This window comes from Hipposideros armiger, unplaced genomic scaffold, assembly GCF_001890085.2.
Source record: "Hipposideros armiger isolate ML-2016 unplaced genomic scaffold, ASM189008v1 scaffold_8, whole genome shotgun sequence".
In the NCBI taxonomy this organism is placed as follows: Eukaryota; Metazoa; Chordata; class Mammalia; order Chiroptera; family Hipposideridae; genus Hipposideros; species Hipposideros armiger.
In genome coordinates this window covers 8671172-8693353 of record NW_017731358.1, presented here as the reverse complement: position 1 = coordinate 8693353, position 22182 = coordinate 8671172, and the positions used below count along the sequence as shown (strand labels likewise).

At 37.8% G+C, this 22182-nt stretch overlaps 1 protein-coding gene across 7 annotated transcripts in view; it reads right to left on the bottom strand.

Moving 5' to 3' along the window:
* GSK3B (glycogen synthase kinase 3 beta) overlaps positions 1 to 19423 on the bottom strand; it is a 209334-nt gene extending 189911 nt beyond the window's left edge. The window contains exon 1 of one of the 7 annotated variants that reach the window (XM_019653104.1): positions 18326 to 19423. In XM_019653104.1, coding sequence (XP_019508649.1) covers positions 18326 to 18413 — 88 coding nt within the window. In that variant the 5' untranslated portion in view covers positions 18414 to 19423. The remainder of the gene's footprint in view (positions 1 to 18325) is intronic. The other 6 variants (XM_019653072.1, XM_019653092.1, XM_019653083.1 and 3 more) reach the window with 6 other exon arrangements.
* Positions 19424 to 22182: the final 2759 nt, after the last annotated feature.

Below are 22182 nucleotides of genomic sequence, written 5' to 3'. Positions count from 1 at the left end.
CTAAGATGCTGAACAGCAGCTCAACCTGGAGCTGGGCTGCCCTGAGTCACCGGCGACGGTGTAGGCTGCAGCCCCTGCTGCAGTGGGCTGCCATGGGCTACCGTGTGTAGCCAGCAGCCAGCGTGAGCAGCCAGCAGCCGCAGTGAGCGGCCATCCAGAAGCCGGCGACTGATCTGCCTCGCCCGGGAGGAGCGCAATGATGGTGCCAACTTGGGCCAGTGAAGCGACGTCCTCCACAACTAGACTGAGGAACAAAGGGACAGCAACCTGTCTGTTCCCCCTTCCCCCAATTCCCCAGCACTGTTCCCAACCCCCCCAATTTCCCAATAAAAATCTTAAAAATATATATATAAAAAAAAAATAAACACCTCAAATGGAGAAAATATTCATCACCTGTTTGGGAATATCAGGTTCCCTAAAATGAATGGATGAATGAATGAATGAATGAATAATAAAATTACCCCAATTCTACTAGAAGCCAAGTTCAGTGCCCATAAAGAGCTAAGTGGAAAGGGAAAGGGAGAAGCAAATCGGAAAAGGAGAAAGAAGGAAGCTGCGACTCATTCTTCCCTTCCCTCACCCTAGTTAGTGACAAAGAAGTGAGGTGCTGCTAACTGCTCTTTTAAGAATGTCCTGGCAAGGACAAAGGGTATCTTACTTTTAAAAGGTTTTCCATGAAAATCATTCTGCCTCAAGCTGTGAAAACTGTTTGATGTTCTTAGAGGCCCCGAGGATCTTGGCTATTTCAAAGCAGGAAATTAAAAGCTAAGAAGGGAGAAGAAAATTTTCAGAGGAAAAAAGCTTCTCTCTCCCACTTCCTCAAAATTGAGGAAGAGGAATAATTAAGGGGGGAAAAATACAGTATTCTTCTTAACTCAATTCATAGTTAATGGCCATAGTGGTTTTAAAGTGTTCTAAATAGTTCTCCAAATTTTCAGAGGGTGCCTCAGGCCATTTTACTCTACCGAACAAAACTATGGAGATCCAAGTTAGGAGGAAAAGATCGTTACATTCCATAGCAAATCTGGTGTGCCCATCCAGTTAAGCATTTAATACCTAATGGTCAATGAAAACCAAACTGCCACTGCAAACAGACTTGCCTGAAAATAGTTTTCAGAAGAAAAATAACTCAGTCTAAAAAGACTGACTACAGAGACATCAGATCAGCTAAAAATACACATCTCACATTAAAAACAAACAAAAACTTTGTGGTACTAGGCCAACATGTGTTGATTACAACTAGTGCCTACTGAAAAAGTGCCAGATCCCTAATGGGAACTTTAACTTTCTTAATGCCCTATAAAATATATTCAAGACGGAATTTTCATTACTTTAAAAAGGCATTTGGGGAATGTAAGAACTGAAACCATAAAACTCCTAGAAGAAAACCTAGGGGGTAATAAGCTCCTTGACATAGGTCTTGCCTACGAATTTTTGGATCTGACACCAAAAGCAAAGGCAACAAAAGCAAAAATAAACAAGTGGGATGACATCAAACTAAAAAGCTTCTGCCCAGCAAAGGAAACCATCAACAAAATGAAAAAGCAAACTACTAAAGGGGAGAAAATATTTGCAAATCATATATCCAATAAGGAGTTAATTTCCAAAACATATAAAGAACTCAACTCATTAGTTTAAAAAAAAAATTAAAAAATGCGCAGAGGATTTAAATAGACATTTTTCCAAAGAAGACATACAGACAAAATCACTACTCACAGGGAAATGCAAATTAAAAGTACAATGAAGTATCACCTCACACCTGTTAGAATGGTTATTATAAAAAAGACAAGAAATTAACAAGTGTTGGAGAGGCTGTGAAGAAAAGGAAATCCTCATGCACTGTTGGTAGGAATATAAATTGGTAGAGCTACTATGGAAAACAATATGCAGTTTCCTCAAAAAATTAAAAATATGATCCAGCAATTCCTCTTCTGGGCATTTATCCGAAAAAAAATGAAAAAACGAATTCAAAAAGATATATGTACCTCTATGTTCACTGCAGCATTATTTACAATAGCCAAGAAACGGAAACAATACAAAAATTGTGGTATATGTGTACAATGGAATATTATTCAACCACTAAAAAAAAAAAAGAATGAAATCTTGCTATTTACAACAACATGGATGGACTCTGAGGGCATTATGCTAAGTGCAGTCAGTCAGAGAAAGACACATGCCATATGATTTCGCTTATATGTGGAATCTGAAAAACAGAACTCAGATACAAAGAATAGATTGACAGTTGCCAAGGGAAAGGGGGTTGGGTGAAATGAGTGAAGGGGGTCAACAGGCACAAACTTCAAGATATAAATTAAGTCATGGGGATGTAATGCACAGCATGACAATCATCATCAATAATATTATATTGCATATTTGAAAGTTGCCAAGAGAGTAAATCTTAAAAGTTCTCATCAAAAGAAAAAAAAAATTTTTTACTTGATATGGTGGCAGATATATAACTTCACAGCATATACAAGTATCAAATTATTATGTTGTATACCTGAAACTAATACATGTCAATTTTACCTCAATTTTTTTAAATGGCATGTGATGATGGTTTTTCTTCAAATTAAGAAAAAAAAAAAGATTTCCAGGCTTATAACCACCCTACACAAGCCCATTTAAAACACACACACGCATAACAGGATACAGAGAACAATCTACACTAAAGGCTTTATTATTTTTATTACCACTAATAATAACAGCAGCTAGAATTATTATGTGCCAGACACTGTGCCAAGTATCTTACATGCCTAATTACCTCCTTTAAGCTTTACAATTTCCCAAAAAGGTTAAGTATTACTATCACCACTTCAGAGAGGGTTCTGGTTCATGCCTTAGGATGGAAAAAATAGATATAAAGTTATACACACCTAAAGAGATATCAAATCTCACTCTAAAAGGACTTTTATTTAGAGTATTCTCTGAAACTTTCCCTTCTGGAACATGGAGTTCATCTATGCAAAGCAAAGGATGGGGGAACATGTGTCAGCTAGTTAATTTATTATCTAGGGCAGCTTAGTCTCTTTCCTTGTATTACCGCTAAATTACTGTCTCCAATGAGTAAAACCTAAATTGGCAGTTCATTACAATCACATAGTAGCATAGACAGGTCAAAAGAGCAAAGATTTAAGAATCAGAGAGCTTAGGGATCCATTCCCAGTTCTGCCCTGTTACTAGTTTTACATCTTTTACCCTCCAGAAGGGCCTTGTCTGTAAAATGGACAGATCACCTACACCCTGTGAAACAATGCTCTTTGAATGTTGGCTCCCTTCTCTTCTAAAAGCAAGCTCCAAATACCTAAGGCAGAGCTTCCAAAGTGTGGCCAGTCCTTCATGGGCTTCTTACAAGCAACATTTCCTAAATTTCTTTGGCCACAGAATATTTATTACAGCATAACACTGTTTAGGAAACACTGACCAAAGGCCTTTCATACAGGTTAAAAAAATAAAACTTAACACTTTGCTTCAGGTTCTATGACAGCTCTTTTTGCTCTCCAGTGTTATTTTTATCCACTATCTAGTTCCTGTCCTTATTCTGTACGGTTGAGCTGGCAAGCTACTGTGCCTGCTAGATATATGAGCATTCCATTTATTAAACACTGTACATTAAAATCCAGACAGCCTCTTACAAGTGTGGTCCGAAAAATCCAACTGCATGAAAAACAGGGCCTGTCATTGCAAAGTTAACAGAAAACAGTATTTTTCCAGTTACAGAGTAGAGGAGACAGGGAATGGTAAGTTCATTCCCTTGCTAGAATTGCATGAAGTGAAGCAATTATTACAAACAAATGTGTACCCGGCCTCACCTTAAAACAAGTCAGGGCAGAGGGTGGGAGCCAATTATACTGTATCTGAATTTTGTATCATCACAGAATTTTATTGTAATCTGACACTTAAAATACTCATCAACTAAGAAAAGTTCCTCAGTGACACAAAAATTTTTTTCCAAATCATGAGAACTGTAACTCAACCTTTTAAATTAATATTTAAGTACTCTCAAAAATTACAAAAATACATTTTAAAAACATGCTTATGAACTGATGTATTAAAATTTGGTCTATATTTTAGATTCAATGTTTCAAATTTCTGATTTATTTTTCAATATTTAATATTTGTTAAGTACCAACTAGATAAAGAGGATCTTCATGTTCAAGAACAATACAAATCAACAACGAAGGATATTGAGAAAGTGATCACAAGGAAAAATAAGGATAGAAGATTGCGAAGTCTAACATTTGCCTTGAGTCAAACTATGGTATGTTAACTGGGCTCAAAACTGGTGCCGTCAAGTTACCAAAAAGGTAGCAAGGCTCCATTTTTGCATAATCATTCACATTCTCTTAGGACAGTAAAGGAGTTAAGAATTAGAGCTCTAGACTAAATCACCTGAGTATACCCATCAAAACTACCAACTTTTTTCTAATTAACTTCTTCCCCAACCCTCACTCCTATGACCCACAGCAGCATCTCACCTCTTCCCATAAACTTGAGAAAGTTCACAGGGTTTCTCAGGTATATGTGAGAAACAAAAAGATTTTTTGGTTTCATTTAAATTTTTTTAAATAAAGTAAAGCCACATTTTTAAACAATATCTTACTTCTAAAAACATACTGATAGCTAATAAGCTATACACTTAATATTGATGGTATATACAGTTGACCCTTGAACAACGTGGGGTTAGGGGCGCCAACCCCTGCTTAGTTGAAAACCTGCCTATAACTTTTGACTCCCCTAAAACAACTACAGTTAACCCTCAGTATCCACAGAGGATTCCAGGATACCAAAATCCAAAGATGCTCAAGTCCATTATATAAAATGGCACTGAACGATACATAGTCAGCCTTCCACATCCACAGATTCCCAGATGAGGATCAAAAATACTGTTTTCGATGCATGGTTAGTTGAATCCATTGATGTGAATGAACCCCAGAGATATGAAGGGCTAACTATATATTGGGGTAGCGGGGAAACAACACATTTAAGTAGACCCACACAGTTCAAACTCATGTTGTTCAAGGGTCAACTGTACAAAGTAGTGGAGTCAGAGAATCTTCTGCCTCTGGGATCTTTGTTTTCTAAGGACCCCAGAAATTAAATATAATGCTAGAACATTTCCTCTATCCTTTAAAAATGCAGTTATTCTTTAATTTTCTGGAAATTGACAGTTAAGTTTCTAGAAACTTTATAATTAAGGTCTCAAAAGTCTCTCAATAAAGGTTATCCCTGATGTTCAACTGAACTTAAATAGAACTATGCTTTGTTCTTTAGTAATTCCTCTGCCTTTCAAGAAGGGCAGAATAAGCATTTGCTACTTACACAGAAAATAAATAAATCTCTTCTATGTCTAAGAATCATGCCCTAGACCAGCCAAACATCTCACAATGTAACAATCAGTCAGAGTCAGACACCATGTTTATCAATAGAAGCCAAATTTACTATCCTGACATGATTTCTCAAAACCAAATACAGACAGCAAAATTTTAGAGCTGTTTAAGAGGTTGGCTTATTTAGCAATAGAACCTATATTATTTATTAATATTTCTCATTCTCTCTGGGAAAGCTCTTAAATTGATATACTAATATGCATTTGTACATCAAACAAATATTATCTTAGAGACACAAAAAGAAGTTCTGTAAAAATTAGAGTTTTCTACAATTACAAGTCTAAGTGCATCCATGATAAACAGGTCAGGCCTGCTCATATTTAGTATTGTCTGTTTATATCTTACAGGATAAGCTACTTGGTGAAAATAAAGAAATTGATCTGTCAGGTTTTATTGTTCTAAATCTCTCTTCTATCCTCACCTACTCCAAATAAAATCCTGGAAGGCTTGGGGGTATTGTAGTAGCTGGACAGGCTCAATGTTTCAACGGTACTATGCTTACCAACCAGTGCAACCCAGCACCCAAGTTCTTTCATTCAGCTACACATCCAAAAAATTCAGAGCCATTGAGTGCTAAGCACATAGTATACCAAAAGTGTCTATATCTTTGTGTCTCTTTCCTTTCCCTACTATGGCTCCCTCATGTTTAAACAAAAACCCAGGTTTAACTTTATAATTTCTTATATCAAACTTAAACGTTCCTAGAAACATCAGTGATAGTTTGGTGACCTGAAAACTCTATAACATGTGACCACCATGTCTAGTATTCACGTAACTACCATGACAAATTGCCTTCAACTCAAATATGTATTAAGTAATCCAATACAGAAAGCACGTGCTTCACATTGCAAAAAATTACAAAGTTGAGTAAAATACTTTCTTGCCATACTGGAATTTATAATCCCCTAGAGGGAAACAAAACAAGTTAACTAGAATGCACAGCAGAACACAAGGGAGATGGAGTGCTACAGGAGTTACAAGCAAGTGAATTTCAAGCCCTGGGATAAGGCATGGAAGTCTTTAGTGGCTGAGGTGGCATTTGGGACTCTCAACGCTGAGCAGGTCTTTGAAACAACAAGAGGAGAGAATGTGTGACAAAGAATATTTAGACTAAAAAAATTCCATTGGAACCAGGGCAATCATGACAATGACAACTACTAACAAGCATACCACTAAGAATTTCAATATACGTTTTAACATTTGTGCTGGGAGAGAAATCATTACCTCCTTTAGCAAGCACCTTTCTAAAGAACATAAATTTCTCAACCTCCTTTAATGTGGTATAAAATTTCAAAATAAACTAAAGATATAACTAAAAACAAAACGAAGCAATGGGACAAATCATTGAAGTGTTTTTAAACCACATACACTTGAGAGTAAACAGACTATATGACAGACTGATAACAATTATTACACAATAACATAATTCTTGGACAGTATTTTAAACCTGCACTGTCCAATACAATAATCACTAGCAACATGTGGCTACTGAGCACTTAAAATGTGGCTACTCCAAATTACAATGTGCTGTAAGTGTAAAATAACCACTAGGTTGTGAAGATTTAGAAGCAAAAAAAAAAAAAGTAAAATATCTCATTAGTAAATTTTATATTTGATTGCACGTTGAAATATTTTGGATATTCTGCATTAAATAAAATATATTATTAAGTTTAGTTGTGTCTTTTTACTCTTTTTAATGTGGCTCCTGGAAATTTTATAATTGCATATGTGTCTCACATTTGTTGCTTGCATTATATTTCTACTGAATAGCTCAGGTTTAAACAGTTGCTTAATATTAATATTGTTCAGATTTCTGTAGTTGCTTCATATTGTTGTTTCATGTTGGCATAGTAATCACTTGATGCCTCCTGTCTAGATACTGAAAAGGTGAGATGCCTGCCAAAAAAGTGTGTCAGCTTAACTACCCTTTCGGAGCAAATGTGGAAAAAAAAAAAACTAACTACAACTTTTCCAGATACATTTACTAAGCAGTTAATGCTGGCTGATGTCATGAGATTATGTTAGATAAGAACTACTCAGTGATACAAAGACATGGGATCCAGGAAATAGGAGAGTAGGCACTAAAGAGCAATGAAAGAAGTTAGAGTATGACAGCTGTATAGCGAGATCTGGAGAACAACCAGGCCAGATCCCAGCAGTAGGATGAGGACTCTAGGAAAAAGGACACTCCAGGAAAAGAACAGAGGGTGGGACAGAATCTAGAGAATGCCTGATAAAATTTAAGGGAAAACACTAAGATTACGGTAACTGCAAACAGTGCAAGAAAAAAATGGCAACAATAAAGTATTTTTTTTAAAGTAAAAGCAAAACTGAGGGTTACTAGTTGGGAGGGGGTGGGGATGAAGGAGAAGGGGAAGGGACAAGACAATACAAATTGGTAACTACAATATGGCCTCAGGGATAGAAAAGACAGTCCGGGGAATATAATCAATAATGTTCTAAATATTTTTTAGGGGGCCAGTTGGACTCATGTCTTGTTAGGGAGACCACTTCATAGTCGGTGTAGAGGTCTGGCCACTGCACTGTATTTCTGAAGCTGATGTTGAATAATATTGTATGTCAACTATAATTATATATACATATAGTCACAGGATGTAGAGTAGAGTGGGGTAATGGAGTCAATGGAATTGTAATAGATAAGTATGATATCAGGGGTGGGAGGGCAGTGGATGGGGGAGGGGGGCTGTTACGTTGTGAGGGGTGAAAAGAATAACTATTGCATTGTTCTGTACACCTGAGACGAATAGTAAAAAAATAAAAATAAATAAATAAATAAAATAAAAGTAAAAGCAAAGAAAATGTGATTGCCACTTTGTAAACAGTTTGACAGTTCCTTAAAATATTAAACAGAATTACCTTACAACCTAACAATTCCACTCCTAGGTATATATCAAAAGATCTGAAAATATGTCCACACAAAAACTTGTTCACAATTGTTCACAGCAGCATTATTCACACTAGCCAAAAAGTAAATAGCAAACCAAATGTCCATCAACTGATGAATGGATAAACAAATGGTGGCATTTCCATACCATGAAAGTTATTCGTCAAGAAAAAGGAATAAAGTACTGATTAATGCTATACCATGAATAAGCCTAGAAGACATTACGAGAAGTAAAAAAGCCAGTCACAAAAGGGCCACGTATTTAAAATAAATGAAATTAAAAAAATAAAAATAATAATTTAAAAAAGGACCACATATTATATGATTCCATTTATATGGAATGTCGATAATAGGTAAATCCACAGAGTAGATTAGTGGTTGCCTAGATCTAGGAGGAAAGGGAATATGGGGAATGACTGCTAAGGGTCTCGTGTTTCTTTTTGGGGTGATAAAAAAATGTTCTAAAATTAAACTGTGGTAACAGTTGCATGACTGTGAATATACTAAAAACCACCGAACTACACAACTTTAAATGGATGAATTTTATGGTATGTGAATTATATCTCAATAAAGCTGTTTGTAAAAGGAAATGTGGTCATTGTATGCTACTTGCTTCTGCCGAGAATGCTGTTTAGTATCTAGATACTGAGTATTAATCATTTGAATTATAATTTAAATAAATAAAATTAACTAAAAATAATGGCATAATTGCTATCAGCATGATAGCAAAAGAGATGAGGATGACAATAGTATCTATCGTAAATGAGAAGACAATAAATATAAAAAAATAATTTTAAGAAATAGACAAAGTATATACTAATTAAGAATATGACAAACACTACTAAAGGAAACAGCTGTCACAGTTAAGGTTGCCTCTTAGAAATAGAAATGGGGACAGAAGGCTGGCTTCCATAATAAGACTTTTTGCACTATTTGATTTCTTTAAGTGATATGACTGTATTGCTTTATAAAAATAAAAAATACATATATTTTTTTAAATGACTAAACTAAGAAGTGCTTGGTTTACGAGCAGAATGAAACCGTGCGCTCTTAAAGAGGTAAAAGGCACAGGCTTCATTGACACTGACGCACTCTGCGCCTCTGATCTCTCAAGAGAACAGGTTTTTTTCATGAAAGGTGTTAGAAAACTGGAAAGTTGGAGGAAAAAATAAAATACCCTTTGTCTTTTTCTTTACCATGAAATAAACACCTATTTCCAGCAAGAACACAGATAATATCTGCTTGACACTACAAATCATTTTTCAAAGACACTGTGAGAAATATTTCAAATGTGCTACTAAGGTAAGTGTTCACTGGTTATGACTATTATTAGTATTTTACCTCTTATTGTCAAAGGAAGCATTCTCTCATCTTCGTCCTTCCCATCTAACTCACATTCAGAAAAAAAAAAGGATTTAGTAATCTAAAGCATTTAGATTTAGTGATGAAAAACAATAGTAATTTTCTAGAGTAACTGATTTAGATGGTTTTAATTCTAACACTTTTATGCTAAAGCCAGTGTTAATTTATGTTAATTTACGCATGTACACACAAAATATAATTCCATGGTATAAATAACTTGTAAAGATTCAGAATACCTATGAAAGGATACATATGAAATAAAAATGCTGGCTCTCTCCAGGAAAGGAAACTGGTAGTTAAAGAGCAGAAGCAGGAAAAAGACACCACTGAATACCTTTAAAATTTTGAATCATGTGAGTAAATTCCATTTCTTAAAGCAAAATATGTAAATAAGCATGTAACTGTCTATCATACAGCATCCAATTAATACTGTGATTACTTACATATTATGTAAATATATGCATATATACACATAATTATATATTAATATTGAAACCTTACCAACTCAAAGTATCCCTCTTCCTCTCAAAGTTTAAATAATAATGTGTATAGTGTGAAAGCTCTGAAATTCCAATAGGACAGCAAATGCACCAGTAATACTAAGAGTCTGATGCCAGGCATAACTCCAGTGCCTCCAATTATTCAGGTGCTGCCTCTAAAAACTCAAAAGTTCAGGAGTAATTTGACTCAGCTCAATTACTTCAACACAAGTCATGAAGTGGTTAATCAATTTAAAAGAATTAACTGATTTTAAGGAATAAGGGGAAGTAGAGGGAGTCACATTTTTAAAAGATAGGTTAGCTTTCCTTGGAAAGAAATTTAAAACACACAACCTTTTTAGTTATATTAGCCAGTGAAGCCCTAAGAATTTCTTAAGACCTCCAAAAGGGAAAAAAGAACTTTGTATGACTGTCCTTTTCCTTCAGATCAACAATTAAGATACCTACCTTTTCCATTTTCATTACATAGGCCATATGTGTATTTGGTAAAGTTACTCTCTAACAGCTAATCATAATTCATTAAGAAAGCTTAAATGGGGCCGGCCGAGTGGCTCAGTTGGTTAAGAGCTCGCTCAAGAGTTTGAGCTCTGAGCAACAGCGGTTCGAGTCCAGCCCGAGCTGAGCAGCCGCTGAGCTGCCAACAGGTAGCAGGATGGCTCAGCTTAAAAAAAAAAAAAGAAAGCTTAAATGACTCCATGCAATGCCTTCAAGCATTCCAATAAACAGAAGATATGGGCAGGTCAAAATCCAAACAGCAACTCCACATGTACCACAGAAGAAAAAAACAAACAAAAAAACTTAAATCAGATGAAATGCTGTGGCTGTGTAATAAATGTAAACGGTCAATGGAAGAGTTGGAAACAATATTCTGGGCTAGCATATTGAAGACGTTAGTACCTTTATCCATATCACCAAAATCCAACTATAGTTGGTCAACCAGACAGAGGTGAGATGACCCAGATCTCTTCCTCATCACTTCAGTGACCAATAAATTAGAAAATGTTTGCTGTAGCGAGAAGTTATTACAGAACCCGTTATCCAGAAGAGGCTTTCCTGACTCCTGCTCTTTTAAAAGAGAGTGAAGCTTGTATAATTTAACCTTCTCTAGGTTAACATTTTGAACAATTATCAGAGTGATTTCCCCTGAAGCTGTGTGAGCCTACACTAATCCCAATATGCTTGTTTTCCTGAGTTGTCTATTCTTTTTAGTAGGTGTGATGCTCTGTGTCAGTATCCATTCATCCTCTTCTAATTTGCAGTTTTAGAAAACCAAGAGAATTGGATGAATTAGAATTATGTGTTAAATAATAATAAAGAAGTCTAAATAAAAATCTAAAAACCAACCTATGAGCAAAACGTATGCACCATTTGTCTGGAGATTTCAGCTCTTTGAAAGCTTTTTTTGTTTTACTTTCTGATTGTCAAATACCAGCAATTCCCAAAAGGTGATATTCCAAATAACCCAATTCTAATTTCACATTGATGCATAGCTGTTATTCTTTAAAAACAAACAAACAAACAAACAAACAAACAAACAAAAACCCCACAGCCCTAAAGGCTCAGTTTCAGACATAACAAATGTCCAATAGATACTTGACTAATTGGTTGTGCGTGTGTAATCAACCAAAAAAAAAAAAAAGCCTTTCATGAAATTTGTTGTCAAATATTAAAAGGAGGAATAAAACACTTAGAACACTATACAACCAACCTACATGAATAGAAAGAAACAATAATCCTTAATAATGGCTAATTTGGAGAATCACATTTTCATATTACCTATAATACACCAGATTTCCTTATGAACAATCAGTACTTTAAAAAAAAAAATCAGAGCTCTGACTGAACATTAAACAAAATAAACAAAAAAACTCCATATATTACTTATTTTTCTTCTTGTGCTGGTATAAGTCCTAATATTTTCATTTTCAGTGTTCGTTTTAAGTTTTCCCTGAAATCTTAAAAGAACTAAGGATTTTTTTCCAATATAAGTATTTAAGTATTATATTTGCTAACAGGCATGCCTGAAACTAATTTCATAAAGCAGTACTAATAATGAAAGTCTTACACAGTCACTGCTAAATTAGCAACGAAAGACTATCCTAAAAGCAAAAAGTGCTTTAGCTTATCCCTGGAATCCAAATGTTAAGGTAATAGGGATTCATTCTCTATAACATATACAATGCAAGGGCTCTAGAATTGGAATGCCAGGGTTTAAATTCTAGCAGAGCAACTTTCTGGCCAGGTAATCTCTGAAAAGTTGCTTCACCTTTGTGAATCTCGTTTACCCCATTTATAAAGTGGGGATAAATTACAGTATTAGCTACTTTGTAGAGTTGCTATAATGATTAAAAGGAGATATTGGCAGGGTATTTAGTACATAATAAACATTAAATAGTTATATAACATTATTATTCATGGCCACTTTCTATTAAAGCAATCTATTTATTTTCAGCTTTCTAAACCAAAGATTTCAAGATGATACAATTAACGGTAATGAAAAAAATGTAGTGCTAATGTTACTGCTTTGTACCAATGTTACTCATATTTATACCTGCTGCCACTCTGGCTTTTGGGCATGCCTATCCAATTCTAAACCTGTAAATTCATTTAAATTATACCATCATCTAAAATACAAGTTTCTAGAAAAATAGTTCTTCCTTTGTCAGAAATGTTTACTTTTATTACTAAACGGATTTGAAAGGACAATCAAATTAACAACTCCAGACTATGTTAATAAGGGAACATGTTAAGGCTTCATTTCATATCTGTGTCATTGTTGGCCATTGTGCTCTGGAGACAAAAGGAAAAGCTAGTTTGGCAGAATGTTTCATAAAAATAATCTGATCAAACCAAAGTGTTTCTAAAAAAACTACTCTATACAAAAATGTAAGATTCAAACATTTACAAAATTTTAACTTGCGTACACCCTTTGAAAGTAGACCTTTCTCCTCAAAATACACGCGAAGTGGGAAGGATGACTGTAAACTAAGACTCCAAATCAACAAAGTTGTATCTTTATATCATATGCCAGATCAAGTGCATTATAGACACAAAAACATATTGAAATAATTTACTGAATGTCCATTATTTATTTGCTGAGTATTAACTCATTTTTTTAAAAAACTCAATAATAAATAGAATAGCCCTTTATTTTATCAATTTAATGGTAGGAAGCTTTTGGGAAAACAAATTATTCTCCTTTAACTCTACTGTCAGTTTTTCTTTTCTGTTCTATTTACACAGGTCTTTAAATAAGTAGACATTTCTATGTCACATTCAACCAATTTCAAAGATATTTATATGATCAAGGAAGATTTGTAAGACCTAAGACAGGAACAAAGATTGCAACCTCTACTTTAAAACCAATGAACCATAAAAATACTTATATCCTTGAAATCATGCAAGATTCCCTTTTCACACACCCTCTCCCCCCGCCCCCCCCAAAAAGATATGCTAGAAAACAATACTAAACATTCCAACAAATTCATTTACTCATGATGATTATATTCTTAGTAGTACCATATCCAGGAAATCAGGTTGGTCCTGTTACTACTAGCATATACTCCTGTCACACCCACGTGCTCTGCCCCTCCATTCTCCATTGTAGGGTGGAGCATCACAAGAGAACACAATCTCATCGCCTGCCCATCCCCATCCCAGTCTCACAATCCCATGAGTCTTACTAAAAAAATTAAGCACATTAACACTCTAACAAATGTTTATTAAAAAGTATGAAACTGTGGCAACCAGAGTCAGCACATGCATGTTTCACAGCCTTCTCTATACATTAAGAACACACACACACACACACACACACCAGCTCCTTCAGTTCAGAACCTGCTGCTGACACAAAAACTCTGGCTTTTCCAGGCTTGCTGCTTCTCACACCTGCAACTCAAGTCCAAAACAAGGGGCAGGCAGCACAGGGTGCAAGTACTGATTTTCAGTTGAACTATGCCAGTGAAATGAAAAGATGTCACTTCCTTTTCTAAATGCAATTCCCAATGAGCTACAAATTGATTTGTGAATCCCTGGGTTCCCTTGAAGTTTCCCTTCTACAGGCACATGCAACAAGAGAGCATGCAAGTTTTATATGAGGATCTTAGTGTCTTAACTCTGGAAAGGTCTGGTTGGGAAAAGAATGAAAACTTAATGAAAATAAGGTTCTGGTTTTCAGTCTCACACATGAGCTCTCTTCCATAACAACATGGATAATCTAGAAATTGGCTAAATTCTAATAACCTAATTTTTGGATGTCACAAAGAGATTACACTCCTTTGGGAACAGACGAACTCTAAGTTGCCACCTACTCTTCGGTTTTAATCACCATAGGACTAAATACTGCACAATAATATATAACTACTATTAATCATTCTTCACTGAAAAAAATTGATCTAAAAATGCTTTATATGAGGCAATAACTTAAATGATACTCGACTTATTTTCTTCTTTTCAATCTTATATTTAAGCTTAGGCAATTAGCTAAATTTTCACCAACAGTATACCAAAGGATTTATTACTAATATTTTAACCAAAATCACCATAGACAGTACTATTTTCTCTATTTTGAGTATAATATCATGTTATTCTACAGAAGGAATATTAGCCATTAACATTTATTTAATAACATTTGACTCTAGATGTGACTAAAAAAGAAATGTTGGCTTCACCACAGCACATAAAAAGAAATATTTCAAATATACTGATTTAAACTTGGGATGAATGCTTAGCTCAACAAAAAAGGCAAACACTACTTGTTACAAAATCAACTTTTAATTTCTGCTTGAAGCCTTCACAAACCAAGTGAAGGCTGCTGTTACTATTACTACCATTATTTTAAATGCAAGGTTTACCTGAGAATAATCATTATTTATGGAAAACACGTTTTAAGTTGTACCAAAGATTAAAGGATGTGTAAAATACCTGAAATTTTTTAAGTCACAGTTTAGCTCACAGCAAAAAAATAATAAATTTCATTGTTATCATTAAATAACCACAGAACTATTCCAAGCAGATTTCAAGTATGAGGCTTTTATGCGAATTCTACATAAAAAATTATGTTCTTTAGGACTTCAATGGAAAGCATTTAAATAAAAACATTTAGTTTACTAATCCCAAAAATAAATCCAACATTTTTAGGTGCAGAAAAATTAGAAACTGTAATTTTAATAGGCTAGAAAATTAAATATCATTGCCAGCAACCAACTGCTGTCTGCTGAATTTCAAGGGAATCTATTGTATATTAAATTTTTAAAAAGTGAACTCATCTACCCTCTCATCTCAGCACTTTCTCAACCTTCCCATTACAATCAACATATAACTTGGCGGTCAAGTCTTCCAGACCAATAACATCAGAATTTATTTTTAACTCCTGACTCCTTCCCAAATATTCCCCTTCAATCCAATCCAAAATCCTGCCAGTTTTTCACTCACACTGTTCTCTCAAATGTGTTCTTTTCATCCCATTTTCACATTTTATTTTATATTCCCTCATGATTCACAACATACCCTACAATCTCCCTAAAAGGGTTCTAATGTCTCTAATCCATCAACTCAGCTACCCAAATCATTTTCAAAATCTTGGTTCAGCAATCTACAGTAAATTCCAATCTCTCTTGAATCTCAACCAAATTCTTACAGGCCCCTTCTCCCTCCATCAGCTAATAGGAACACATTTCTCAAATTCCATCACTTCTTATTTCCAATTTATGCCCCTCTAATTCAAATTTACCAACCTGCTTAGTAAATACAAAAATCACTTACCTGTCATACAAAAATTACCATCTCTGTACCTCTGTCCATTCCTTCCATCTAGAATCCTTTATGCTTCTCTATCAATTGAAGTTACTGCCTCCTTTAACACCTGTCTTAAAACACACCTCTGCAAGAAGTCTTCCCTCTCCAATCCATTTGGCCTCACCTCCTTTATTCTTCGTCCCTCTGAATAAAGCATTCTATTTGTATTTATAAACTTACATCATCACAGTATTGTTTTCATATTTTGTCCTATAGCCTGCCTCTACAACTAAATAATAAGCTATTGAGGCCCAGGACTACAATTTCTCATGTATCTCTTTTGAACATGAACAGGGGTCCCTTAGAACACTAGCACTCTAACCAATGTTTACCGATTCCCTTCTAAAATGTCCTTAAAGTCAATGTTGTCAAAAACAATTAGCACCGAACTCCAACTTTTTAATGTTAAGTTGACCTACATGGTAACAGATAATTAAACATTTTAACCTACACACTTTACAAGGGTTACCCTATCAGCCAACATCTTCACTATCGAGAATTAAGAAGTCATTTTCAAACAAAATCCTGAAAACAAAATGAAAAGTCCAAAAATTTAACATTGTAAGCTATTCTATTTTGCTCTCTGAAACAGATCTAATAAATTAATTACCTAAAATTGATTTTGAGTGGTTTTTAAACTATATTACCAAGATGAAAAGCAAACACTCCAGTACCACAAGAGGCTCTTAAGTAGCTATTACAAAATTTGCTTCATCATAGCTGAAAATTACCCTAGAATTTTAAAATATTCCTTTCAAATGACCCCAGTGCTTAGAAAGCCTGATCCTTCCCTGAAAGATGCACCATCAGCTTCACATACCCTGCATTCTGTACAAGCTAGTCACCAAAAGAAAAAAAAAAATTAACTTTCAAAAATAATCTCCCATTCAGCTATTAGCTTAGACTACTACCCTGTTTCTGGCAAGTTCCAAAGGCCAACATGAATTGAAATCCTGAGTTCAATTAAAATAATTTTATGTTGCTTAAAGATATAATCAATTTCACATAACAGCATATACCTTTTTTTAAAAAAAATCTCAGTTCTTCAGTTCTCTCCTTCTTCTAGGCAACAAACTAGTTTTTCGTTGTCCTCATCATGCCCCTTTCCCGAGGAATAAGAAAATATAGCTATTTTTGTCAAATTCTGGATGTATGTTTAAATAAACTGTCATTAAATAGCACATAAACATATCCACAAATAAGAGATACATCTGAACATTGGATACTTAGTATAACCAACACCTCAAGAACACAGACTTTTCAGCACAAATCTGGGACAACAATACAGTCTAGCAACAACCCTGAACACAACCCAAATTTCCCTATTATATCCAGGACCACAGCCTTCTGCAATACCTATGATGGAAAGATCTAAATCCATATTCTTATAATTAAATCCATACTTTTATCTAAATGTGACAGGAAACCAATGCAAGTGTATTTTAAATAGTCCTAAGAAGGGACCCCTGAACTCCAGATCACTTAACAAGTACTGAATGCAATAGCACCCCAAAATTGAACTTAAATAATGGAGCCAGTAACAATTAACATTAACATTCAACTTAGTATTTGGCAGCATGACAATACAAACCTCAATCAAAACTTGGACCTACTTCCAAGTTATCTTTTGATTAAACATAATTATATAGTGGTAGATTGGTAATGTCAAAACAGGAAGGTTAAGTGAACATATAAAACCACTTATCCAATTTAAAACAATGCCATGTAGACATACTGCTGCTACTGAGTATCAGTTCCCACCCGCCCCTTGTAAAGGGAAGAATCAATGCTTGCCTCCCAACGTTAACTGAGCAAGTTGATTTCAGGATTAAGAACAAATACTTTGCATAGTTAAGCAAGAAAGAAATGTTAGGAGACTGTGACACTCAGTCTCTCTATTAAGTATACAAAACTATGATAACCTCTGAGACCTGAGCTAACTAAAATATCCCTCATTCCAAAAGACATACACTGAGCAAACGTACATAATGGTTTATGAATCAAGTCTTGTCCTTCTCTTTATCCAAAAAGATGAGCAAGTAAACACTTCCATCACTATTTTAACGTGGAAATACTTAAGCACTTGATGAAGCTATCAACAGCAAGGAAAGTTTAAGGAAAACAATAAGGTTCAAACCAAATCATCCAAATAAAAATCATATTCTCTCAATTCAAGGTTAATGAGACCGGGGGAGGGAGTATGGGAGGAGAAAAGAGGGAGCTGCCTCATCCTTGACTGAAGACAGGTTTTTGCCTTTTTCCATTACCTCTAATTGTTATATCAGGAGGTCTAAGATTTTAAGATCCTGGTATTTCAAGGTCTGTTATTCTAAGGGTAAGGTGGAGAAGGGGTGTAAAATAAAATCAATACTCACTGCTAACTTTCATGCTGCCAAAAGCTGAAGGCTGCTGCACTGGCTTGCAGCTCTCTGCAAACGAGGTGGTTCTGGGCCGGCCTGACATGATTGCTCTTTTTTTGAATCACCTTCTTTTCCTTCCCTCTTTTCTTCCTTTTGTTTTATGTTGGGGTGTTAGGTTAGTGATAAATGCAGCATTAAGTTCTCCCACAAGAAAAAGAAAAAGACTTCGTCCTTTTGGCTTTTCACTCCTTTTGTATAGCTATAAAAAAACGAGCGATGTATTTCTCCTTCAAGACAGATCAGTATGGATATTTAACATATAGATGATTTGGGGCTGGGAAAAAATACAATTCTTTCCCCTCCCTTTCCTTGGAGGGGAGAAAAGGGAGGGGGAGAAATCCTAAAAATATATATATATATATATATATCACGCGAAACAGGGGCAAATACTTGATTGAAAATAAGTACTTTGAATATTGTATTTTCCTCGGGGATTTTTTTTCCGAGTCAATGAAGAAGGGAAGCGGCGGAAGGATCACGAGTCTCACGCTTGAAAAGAAGGGGGATGGGAAGGAGGGAGGGAGGGGGGTGGCTCGGAGATGCGACGGGAAACGCTGCGGCTCCGGCAGCGGCGGGATCCGGCGGGCTGACGGCGGGGGCTCGGCAAACTGGAGGGCGGCGGAGTCGCGAGTCAGTCAGAGGCGGGCGGTGGCGGCGGCTCCTCTCCTCATTGCGCCAGGAGCAGCTGCAGGCGGCGGCTGGATCCAGCGGCCATGGCGGTGGCAGAGGCAGCTCCCTTCAGATCCCAAGCAGCGGCTCCTTGACTGCTCCCCATACGCCGGGGACATGGGAACCCAGCAACCGCTTCCGTCCCTCAGGGCCCCCTCCCCCGTCCACGGCACCAGCGCGGTCGCCCTCCCGCCCCTCGCCTGTGCTCGGTGCCTGCTCAGGAAGTGTCCGCGCTTTGCCCCCAGCCCGGAGCCCTGTCAGCGGCTGTGGGGCCGGCTCCTCCTTGCTTCCTTCCTTCCTTCCTTTGTCACTCGGCCCGGACGACGGCGGCGGCGACGGCAGCACAAACCCGCATTCGCCCGGGTCAGGGGCTGCTCTGTGTGAGGAGAGCCGTCTGCGCAGCCGCCTAGCTCTTCCCCACTCCCCCTCCCCCTTCCTACTCGTCCTCCGCCTCCTTCCTCCCCCACCCAGCCTTACACCACCCAGCGCCCCGCCGCCCGCGTAACAGGCGTCTGGGAATCGCCGGCCGAGCCCCTCGCCCGCTGCTTCGGCTAAAGAGCCGAAGCCCGAGTGTAGCCAATCACGGACGTCGTATGTTTGCGGCTCCTCCCGGAAAAAGCCGATGGACCTGAGGACCCAATTAGAATGTGTCGCTGGAAATCCACGCCCAAAGAGCGAAAAATGCCGAAGATGCCCGAACCAAAAGAAGGTGGGTTCGCCTTGTTCTGTGGCTGGCTAGGAAAATTCGACAGTGGCAACAGTGGCCAATCAGAGTCGCGGTCCTCACGAAACCGCTTGAAGAGTTAAGGGCAGTGCAACTCCGAGTCGCCGGTGAAACAGCACGGCTGGGCTCCGTAGCTGCTTTGTAATTGGCCGAAAACTCCGCTGGGAGTGTACCTCCCTTGGTGATTGGTGAAAGGAAGGGGGCTTCCGAGGACAGTCTGGCCAGTCAGAACGCCTCCTCCCTCGCCGAGGCGAGGAGAAGAAAGCAAAGGAGGGCGTATATAAAGCGCCTTCTCATTGGCTTGAAGCTTTGGAGCTCGAGTTGGGGCAAAAGGGAAAGGGAGGGAGGACGAAACCCTAGCGGTAGCCAATCGGCACTCACTGCCTACCAATCGCAAGACCTAGCTGCAATGTGATTGGCCTTCGACCTCCGGCGGCGGTCCCAGGAGCCAGAAGCAGCTCGACTGGGGTCGTGGCGGCAGCTCTCAGACCATGTGGAAACCGCAAATAGAGACTGCGGGCCCTGCACACAACCGGTCCGAAACTGCTGCGGTCGGCTGGGCTGAGCTCGGAGCGCTCAGGCGAGCAGAGGGCTTAGGGGCTCTCCCCACCGACTAGAGGCTTTAGGCGAGGCGCGGCTAGTTTCGCGCCTCCGAGACTCCTCTCTGCCCGGGATAGCGCGTCCGGAGTATCAGCGTCTTCCCCGCAAGGGCCAGACGGATCCAGGCGCCTCCCCGGCGGGGTGCGAGCTCACAGATGCTAGAGTGGGAACAAAGCTTTCAGAGAGCTGCGCCACGCCCAGCCACGGGGGCCATTGATTAGAGTGAGGCTGAGTGTGCCTGGTGCGCGCGGCCAGGCCGTCCTTCTGGAAACGCCCCCTGAGAAATGAGCTCATGCTGGATGCGCGCGCTCCGTGGGCGCGACTGCCCAGCGCAATACGGGCCCCGAAATCAGGTGAAGGGAAATGCCGTCAGGCCGGATATCCTGAAGCCTCCGAGGAAATGGGGAGTCAGAATAGAATAGCCCGTAGTAGCTTTTGGTCCTTTGGAACTAGGGTGATCAATGAAAATGTTATTTAAGTAGGTTTCACATGTAGCCGGGTGTTCGTTCTACAGAAAACCACTTCCTTTGGTTTGTCTGAGCACAGTGAGGTATGTCTACGTCAGGATAGCAGAAAAAGTAGAATGGACATTTGCTATCCTGATTGTAATCCCGTGGCGCCCATAATTTCCACCTGAAGAGTCATCTCTTTCTGTTAAAATACTAGCTCTAGAAAGCGCATGTAAAAATACCTATGGCTAATCAGATTATATAGCTGTTGCCTTGAATAACTGATGAGGGACTTAGGACAAAACAAAGTAAGCTTTGATGAGAGACAGGTCTTACAGGGACCAGAAAAGTAAAGCAAATGAGTAAAACTGGCCTGGTGGAAGACAGTGAGGAATAATAAGGAATGTGGCAAATTGGAGTGTCCATGCTGTAACTGAAGGGAGCAGCTGTTCAGATCTTAGCAGATTGTTGCCCTCAGGAATGTGGGTCCAGTGTTCTGAGGTATTCTGTGGTTTTTTTCTCCAAAGAGAAACCCTAAAGCCGGATTTTTTGTGTGTGAAATATCTCTATTTTTAAATGTTAGCAACCAGTATTTCAAAACCCTGAAGGCCAAACTAAACATCGTGGGATAAATGTGGCCAACATGCAATCAATTTGTAATCTCAAAACTGAGCATGGGTTTTATAGCCCCAGAGCAGTAGAGGCTCTTGTTCTTTGCAATTAAGTGAGAAAATGAAATCTCTGGATGTCATGGAGGAGAGTAAAGAATGTTAAGCAAACTCAGTGCATGGCAACTTTGTCAATGAATGTTGCCTCTTCATGCGAACTATTGTTGATGAAAGACCTTTGTCACTAGTAGGAAAATAAATTTACATTGATTGAGTGCCTGTTCAATCCTTCCCAAAAGCAGATTGGGGGGATGAGCAATAACTATATTGTGCAAGGTCATGCAATTAGTAAATGGCAGAGCTGGGATGGGATTTACACCTGAGTCAATTTGAATTCAGCCTCTTTGTACTAGATCACTCTGCCCTCCATCAAAAGTACCATTTTTTATCCTGTTTATATATATATAAACATATATATGAGGTCTTACAATTAAGTTTGCAAACTTGTTGCAACGATGTTTCTAACCTTTTTTGATATCAGAGGGATTATTTTTATGAATTTGTACCAACTGGACAAACAGTTAACCAAGTTTACTATTTGGAAGTTCTGAAAAGGCTCTGTGAAAAAGTTAAATGAAAACGACGTGAACTTTTCGCCAATAATTCATGGCTCTTGCATCACGACAATGCACCAGCTCACACGGCACTGTTTGTGAGGGAACTTTTAACCAGTAAACAAATAACTATTGGAACACCCTCCCT